Raw genomic sequence first — 8,747 nt, forward strand, 5'->3', positions numbered from 1 at the left:
CTGACACGCGATATCTGGCTCCATGGAGCCGAGGAGGAGTCCCAGAACCCTCTGATCTATCGTCCACCATTGGTGGTACGCAGGGTTGGGAACATCGACGACGGCATCACCGGCGCCTTGCTTGAGTGTCTTGGCAGGGGTCGCGTTTGTGCCGTCGAGGTGGCCATGAAGGCCTACACCGGAGAGGTTGGGGAGCGTGAGCCCCTTCCACAAGGTGAAGTTCGTCGCGTCCAGGCGTACAGCCGGCGCGGTGGGAGACGCAGGCGGAGCGATGGGCACATCGCCGACGGACGTCGACAGCTGAAGGGCGCCGGAGGAACCCATGGCGACGCGGAGAGACTCGCGTCGAGGAACAACGGAAAAGCGATCGCCAGAGGGAGATCGGGAGAGCGGCGGCGGCGGGAGGTGAGTCTCGCGCGGCTCTGATACCAAGTTAAAGTTAGGGTTTTGGCGTGGTGCTGCCACGCCTGAGGATCTTCTATTTATATGCACATACAGATTACAAGGAGAGATTCCGGCTGGTACACAAACCGTACAGCTCAAGGACTCAACACATCTTAACAGGCTCCACGGAGGCCGTTTTTTAAACCTCTAAATATTTGAACACACATATTTGAAAAAACCGGAAAAAAAATACAAGGATGTAGACAACAGTAATGTTTTTTTAGATGAACATTGTCGTCTACCAGTGTATAAATTTTCAGAAACGTAATATATCGTAGTTAGTCAACACTAATGAACAATACACTGATATATTGTGCATCTCGATTTTATCATTTCGTGAGATTTTTGCTATTTTTCTTGAGGGCCAAATACAATGTATTTTTTTCTTTCAAAAATGTACAACGTGATTATAGACGATCCCCTATGCTCACTTTGACATTCGCCGTGCCGGTTCTGCCAATGGACGGTTCCCAACGCCATCCAGCATTCCGATCAGCACCGTGCCGTGCCGGCGCCGTCGTCGGCAAGGGGCAGCCCGGCCAAGGCGAGGTCGCTCCAGGTCCCGTGCCGTCTGACACGTGCGCCTACGTTCCTCCTCGTGGACCCAAATAGTCAGCGTCTCCGTGCCGTGCCACGAGAAAGCCACGTCCAAAGTTTCCTTCTTTCTTTCCCGAAAACCGATGCATTTCCGGTCCCGCTCCTCCCAACTGAACCAGTGCCACGTCACGTATCGGGCCCGCAGTCAGCGACTCAGTCCGCTCGCCTCGGGGCCCGCGTGACGACTCGACGCTTGTCGCCATTCGAAATTTGAATCCCCACCACGGCTGCGCGTCGTGGGCGAAAAAGACAACGGCTCTCCACTACTTGTGCTTCCACCACTACTTTGTCTCGTCTCCGCAACCTCCTCTGTTTGTTCTCATCTCGTCGCAGCCAGTCGAGCGGAGCTCCGACGTGCCCAAAGCGAGAGAGGGTGTCGCGGAGACGATGGGCGGGTCGGGGAAGTGGATCAAGTCGCTGGTGGGCATCAAAGCGCCGGCGCCGTCCTCGTCATCGGCGGAGGCGGCGGGGAAGGGGCGGAAGTGGACCCGGCTGTTCCGGAGCAACTCGTCGTCCGCATCCAGATCGAGCGGCGGCGCGTCGCCGTGCGACACGTCGTCGGCGTCGTCCGCCAGCGCGCTCAGCTCGGTCGTGGCCGCCGTGGCGCGCGCGCCGCCGGCGGACTTCCGCGTGATCCGGCAGGAGTGGGCCGCCGTCCGCGTGCAGGCCGCCTTCCGCGGGTTCCTGGTAACCAACCGACGCACAAATTTCTCAACAGTATCATACTGCTAGCTACTTTGATGTTTTTGTTGATCTGGTGCTGATGACCAATCAGGCGAGGCGGGCGCTCAAGGCGCTGCGGGGCATCGTGCGGCTGCAGGCGCTGGTGCGCGGCCGGCTGGTGCGCAGGCAGCTCGCCGTCACGCTCACCCGCATGCAGGCGCTGCTAAGGGTGCAGGAGCGCGCCATGGAGCGCCGGGCGCGGTGCTCGGCGGACGCCGGGGACTCGCGATCACACGGCGCGCACAGCGACCGCAGCGGCCGGGCCGACCATGCCAGGGAAGCGGAGGTACATCAAAGATCATCCCTGAATTATTTCCTCTGCACTTGGTAATGTTGAGAATGGACATGTCATTTCCTTTGGGTTAATTTCATGGAGATTGATGATCCCCGAACAAAATTGATGTAGAGTTGGAAAATGAGGTTGAATCGTGCGACCCTGTAATATGGGCCTCCAGATTCTTAGTTTAACCTTTGCATGCGCTACGTTGTTGAGTTCACTCTCTTGCATTTCTGTACAAAACAACAGTGTTTTACATGTTGGCAAACTACAACATGGATATACTTCAATTCATCAAGTAAAAAATACTATTGGCATGCTCACATTTTCAATCCAGTGGGTAAACAGCTACTTGTGCAAATTAAATTTGATTTGAGCATTCGGAGATAGTCCCGAGTCTGAAAATTGCCATTTGGATTTAGCGGAAGAACTTTAAAAGCAATTTTTTTTTTACATTATGTATAGAACAACCCATATAATCTGAAAGGTCTATACTAGTTCCTTGCAGAAAAACATATTTGTGGCTTTACATGAAAATGACTTTCACCAGTAGATTAAGACTGATATGGACGGTCAAACTTCCTTCGTTTTGAGTGATTATTGGATCCTCTAAGATTATTATTTCTGCTTTCGTATGTGACATGTACCATGTGTGTTTGAATCGATCCTTTTAGTCACGTTGTTAGGTGAGAAAAGCAATTAGTGATAGTCAACCATGTTTAAATTTCAGACCACAAGCTTATACCAAGGGAGTTGATATGACAGTTTGTCATTTCTGTTAATTTATTAGGATGAAAACTATACTATGGTATATTGTTTTTTTATTGGATAGACTACGTAACACTGATTAAGAAGGTGGCGTCATATTGGTTTGTGAAAGATTGGCTGACATTGTTAGCAACTGCAGGAACAATGGTGTGATAGACAAGGTTCTATTAACGATGTAAAATCAAGAATGCAGATGAAGCATGAGGGCGCAGTGAAGAGACAAAGAGCAATTGCTTATGCTCATTCTCAACAGGTATATGCTGAACGCATGCTGCTCCTGTCTATTTCTTTTCTTCTACTCTTTTTCTAATTTTTTGATTGCAATTCTTGCAGCGCCGGAGTGCAAAATACAGTGGAAGGCCAAGCTCCCCTGCTAGCTCTCTCAGGAACCATGAGTCTTATGTAGAAGGGTGGATGGCAACAAAACCTTGGGAGAGCAGGCATATGGATGCAAACCTTGGCGAATCGCATCGTCTACGGAACTATGACGAGATGAAATCAGAAGGTTCAAAATTTTCTGATGCTAGTTCCATTAAGATCAGAAGAAATGATGACACAACCAGAGTGGAAGCAAAGCCTCCTCCGGTGCCCTCACCTTCATCTTCAGACTATGGATGTGATGAGTGCTTTCAGTCTACATCTTCATTAACTCCAGAGTCTGCTACCAACACCTTAGCATCAGAAGAAAGATCGGACAGTGGTCATGGCGTTGGAGAGCCGAGTTACATGAGCTTGACCAAGTCTGCCAAGGCAAGGCTTGATGGTTGCAGCGGCAGTCGTACAGGGAAATTTCAGATACAGAGACAGCGTTCTGGGGGCATGCCTTATTACAGAAGAGTGGCACTCTCTTCACTGGACTTGGAAAGCAACACCGGCTCAGATATATCGGCAGCCTCAAGGAGTCTGAACAACATGTCACTGAAAGGCCGGAGCATGACAAGGAGCTTGGACAAGGAGAACGAGAACTGGTTCTGACATTGTTTATCTGCTGTGTACAAACTAATAGGCACCTTATATATTTCAGTCAAGCTTCTTCCTGCTTTCGTATTAGTAGCACACCTCCAATCTAAGCTCAACTCCTCGTTGCTAGTATTGGCAACATTACATTTTATAGGTGATATTTGGCCAGATAATTAAAATATCCAATTTGGAAATTGTCACAGCAGCATGTGGACCCAATCAGTGGCTGACCCATGAACGTTTCGAAGCCGTTCGCAAGCCAGGCTAGAGGGACGCTGTGTTTGCCATGGTCTGAAACACCAGAAGGACTTGTGGTTGCATTAGGTGGATGCGATAAAAAAGTAGAGGAAACTAGAGCGCCCAGACCATGATACCGGACCAGAGTGAAGGTGTCATTCTTGATGCCTCCTAATCTTAATTTGCCTTAGAGCATCTCCAGTCGCGTCCCCCAAACCGTTCCCCAAACCGCGCCGGATCGAGCGTTTGGGGGACGTGTTTTGTTCGTGCCGCGTTTGGGGGACGTCGCTCCCCAGCCGCGTCACCCAAACGCCGCCTCCAAACATTAAAAGTATTTTTTTTTGCTAGAAAGAAACTATTTAATAATATTCAAATCGGTTGAACATAAACAAATTATATATAAAACTTCGAAAAAATATAATTAAATACATATAAACTATCTACTTCTTCTTCTTCGCTGATGGCCCCGCCTCGTCGTCGTCATCGCGGTGGCGCTTCCTGCTCGTCACCTCTTCCGAAGAGGCGGTGTCGGCGCTCGACGCGTCGTCGTCGCCGGTGCTCGTCGGCTGCGCCTTGGCCTTGGCCTTGGCCTTGGCCTTGGCGGCCTTGGCCTTGGCAGCCTTGGCCTTGGCCGCCTTCGCCTTCGCACGGGCCACCGCCGCCGCCGCGGCCTCGCTCTCTTCTTCCTCCTCCTCCCAGCCCAGCCATTCCTCCTCGCTGTCAACTGGCGGCGGGGAATCGTCGCCGCTGCTCGGCGTCCTGGCTTTGTCCCACCAATGGCGCCAGCCAGCAGGCTTTCCCTCGCTGGAGGTGTCGGACGGGAGCTGGGAGATGTAGCTCATCGTCGCTAGAGGTGTCGGATGGAGGCTTGGATGAATGACGGCGTACGTACGGGTCTTATTGAGCGCGGATGAACGGCGGCGCAGAAGTCGAAGAGAGCAGCGGTTGCTCTTCCGAGGAGTCGGCGCTCCATTCCGGCGGGGTTGGCGCGTCGTCGACGCGGTTGCCAATGCGACGGTTCCGCTTCCTGTCAACTGCACCGTCGCTACGTATGTGGCGGTTGAGCGTCCGAGCCGCTGACGGGTCGGCCCCGCGCCTCCTCGCCTCTCATTTCGTTGTGTCCGGCGTGCCCGGTGCGTCCCCTGTGGGACGGGGACGGGCTCGGGACGCCGGACACCGTATCGGGGCGCGCCGGACAAAAAAGGGCTTTGGGGCGCGCGGCTGGGAACGTTTTTTTGTCCGGCGCGCCCCAAATCCCTTTGGGGGACGGTTTGGGGGACGCGAGTGGAGATGCTCTTACTTTCCTTGTTATGTCTATATGGACACGAGTAACCACAAAATGGCGTGGATCAAATAAGTCTTCTCATATAATGGGAAATAACACTAGATAGATGCTCCTTGGTTGGCTTATATTATGATTCCCTTGTCCTGATGATGCTGATGCGTGAGACTTCAGTTTTGTACCCACCTTTTGATTGATTGAATTTGTTGTTCTTCTAAGTACAACTCTAGCTGTAGCATTAAATTTATACTTCACTCACTCGTAAAAAGTTCATTCATTCCTACCTCTCATAAAAAAAATGATTGCAAGAAGAGAATGGAGGTAATCATATTCATCATGCTTGTGAATTGCGATACTTCCAGGTCTCCAATTTTGCCGAAGGACCAGTATACAATGCCTATCTGGAAATCTGGATTAAGCGCACTCGGAGTATGAGCTAGACTACAACGAAATTATTAGGGAATATGTGCCAATCAGAATTGCAGCATTGCATTCTATCCTCCAAGCCCAAACGAAGTAGAACAACTTGCAGGAATTTATACATTAATTGTCAATGTTTATCAGTGCTTGTAACAAACGCCGAGTATGAATACAATGCTATAATTTTTGTGGTATATAATTTATTTTTTGTTGGCCAAATTTACAGTCAATTTTTTTTTCTCGGAATGTGCAGTTGCCCTGTGAACCGGTACGAGGGAGTAACATTAGTTGTCAATGGTGAATCAGTGCTTGTGCCATTAAGTCCACTCAGGGTATTGGCGAGACTAGTACGAAATTGTCACCAAATGTGGGAGATATAATACAGAAGATGTGTTTATCAAAGTCTTCTGTTCGCAAGTACATATTTCCAAAGAGATTTCTTTTTTCTATCTTCACAGAACAATAACATTCACCGACCCTATATTTATGTTAGATTACCCCAAAAATATTTCGTTAAAAATGTGATAAAGAAGAAACGATTATATGGTATTGTTATATTCAAATCGGCTCCCAACACCACATACTCCCGGCTGAAAAAGAAACGTTGTTCTAGATGTCACAAAGCTCTGAAAATAAGTTGATATGTAAGACTAGCCACAATAGGAGTATCATAAGTAGTATCATGCATTTAGCAAAAATATGATGTGACGCACCAATTAATGAGATGAGGGATGAGAGTGGTATCATAATACTACCTCCATCCCAAGGAATAAGGCGTACGCGTATTTCAAGACGAACTTTGACAACAAAAATTGAGCAACATCTTGATTATATTATATGTAATTAGTATCGTTGGATTCGTATTGAAACACACTTTCTAATGATGCTAATTTCATACAAACAATGTTTATAGATTTGAAGTAATTCTTGATCGAACAAAAAACACGTAAAACGAGGGTGCCTTATTCCTTGAATCGGAGGTAGTATGATATTGTATCATAACACGTAAAACTAGAAAAATTAATGGCAAACACATCATGTACACAAATTTGCATTGAGAAAAAATGTTGACCAACGGGGGAATGATCCCTCCCTTGGCTATACGTTGTTAGGTAGAAATGAGACTCTCCCCGCGGATGGACGCTAGGATGATAACCCGATTAAAGTTTGTCCCTCCTGCGAAATTACCGCGTGATGGGGATTCGAACCCGGGTGGGCGCACTCGCCTTGCCTTGCCTTGCCTTGCCACTGAGCTGGAACTCAGTTCTCAACAAATTTGCATTGAGAAAGAAGAGGTTTATGAGAGGATTGAATCCTCAGTTCAAGGTACAGCTCAGGATGTTGAGAGCTACCGAGTTTCAGGAGTTGGTGGATGCAGCCATCACTCTTGAAGATAACTTCAAACAGCTGCAAGAGGAGAAGAGAAAGAAGGCCAAATTTGAGCCTAAGAGGTTTATCAGCAACAAGCCCAATACCAGCTTGAGTTTCAAGCCAAGATATAACAACAACAACAACAGGAGGAGGAATCAAGGATTTCCGTCTGCAAACCAGATTGTTTGCCGCATTTGTGGAACCAAAGGACATCTCTCAAAGGATTGTCGTAGACCCAAAATCATATGCTTTGGGTGTCGTCAAGAAGGGCACATGTTCAAGGATTGCCCCAAGAGAAAGAATGGAGGAGGACAGTCAGGAGGAGGAGGAAACCGAAGCGGAAATTCTGGAGGGAACTGGAAAAACAAGAAACCCTTCGGAAAGCTGAACTGCACTAGTCTGGAGGAGGTGGTGAACTCCGATCAAGCGGTCATAGGTACGCTTCAGATACTCACCCATCCTGGCAAAGTACTTTTTGATAATGGAGCAACTACTTCATTCATTTCTCAGCAATTCATCATCAAACATGGGATTAACTGCACTAAACTAGAAACACCTATTACCATATTATCTACGGGGGGGACGATCTTAGTTACCCACGTTAAGAAAGCGCAGATCATTAAGATCAATAGATGTGCGTTTGACGCAGACCTATTCGTTCTACCTATGAAGGACATGGATATCATTCTGGGTATGAACTGGTTAGAGGAGAATGGAGCCTTGATAGATTGTGCAAACAAGACAGTGTCTTTGAAAAGATTAGATGGAGTAAGAATAATTTATCAAGGAGACAAGCACACTCGGATTGAGGTTGAATTGCAGTTGAATAGTATGAAGGAGGTGAAACTCGAGGACATACCAATAGTCAATGAATTCCAAGATGTATTTCCAAAAGAATTACCTGGAATGCCAGCAGACCGATAGATAGAGTTCACTATTGACTTAATTCCAGGAACAGCCCCAATTGCTAAAGCACCATACAAGATGGGACCAAAGGAGTTGAAGGAACTCAAGGAACAATTGGATGACTTGGAACATAAATGATTCATTCAGGAGAGTATTTCACCTTGGGGATCACCAGTCATATTTGTGGACAAAAGAGATGGAAGTAGAAGGATGTGTGGAGATTACAGGAACCTGAACAATGTTACTATCAAAAAGAAGTATCCACTTCCCAGAATACAAGATCTGTTTGATCAAGTTAGGGGAGCAGGAGTCTTTTCCAAGATTGATTTAAGATCGGGTTATCACCAGATAAAGATCAAGAAGGAAGATGTTCCGAAAACTGCCTTTGTATCAAGGTACGGACATCATGAGTACTTAGTCGTACCTTTCGGGTTAACTAATGCCCCATCAATATTCATGAATCTCATGAACAAGATATTCATGCCTTATTTAGACAAATTTGTCATCGTGTTCATCGATGATATCCTGATTTATTCAAAGGATAAGGCTGAGCATGCAGAACATCTCAGGATAGTGTTGCAAACACTGAGAGAACATCAACTCTATGCCAAATTCAGTAAGTGTGATTTTTGGCTAGACCAAGTAGAATTTCTTGGACATGTGATTAGCAAAGATGGAATTGCAGTAAACCCAAGCAAAGTGGCAGCAGTTCTAGAATGGGAAGCACCAAAGAACGTCAAGGAAACCCGAGGATTCCTAGGA

General features: G+C 47.5%; 1 protein-coding gene across 2 annotated transcripts; it reads left to right on the forward strand.

The window, feature by feature from the left end:
* Positions 1-1,341: 1,341 nt before the first annotated feature.
* On the forward strand, positions 1,342-3,859 carry LOC127324560 (protein IQ-DOMAIN 6-like). Of its 2 annotated transcripts, none has more exons than XM_051352247.2 (4): positions 1,342-1,728; positions 1,817-2,050; positions 2,949-3,062; positions 3,143-3,859. In XM_051352247.2, exons 1-4 carry the CDS (start codon positions 1,429-1,431, stop codon positions 3,782-3,784), a joined length of 1,290 nt encoding a protein of 429 aa, XP_051208207.1. In that variant the 5' UTR covers positions 1,342-1,428; the 3' UTR covers positions 3,785-3,859. The 2 variants fall into 2 exon arrangements, with proteins under 2 accessions (XP_051208207.1, XP_051208208.1); XM_051352248.2 differs by having other exon boundaries at positions 1,835-2,050.
* Positions 3,860-8,747: the final 4,888 nt, after the last annotated feature.

The sequence above is a fragment of the Lolium perenne genome, chromosome 1, assembly GCF_019359855.2.
Source record: "Lolium perenne isolate Kyuss_39 chromosome 1, Kyuss_2.0, whole genome shotgun sequence".
In the NCBI taxonomy this organism is placed as follows: domain Eukaryota; kingdom Viridiplantae; phylum Streptophyta; class Magnoliopsida; order Poales; family Poaceae; genus Lolium; species Lolium perenne.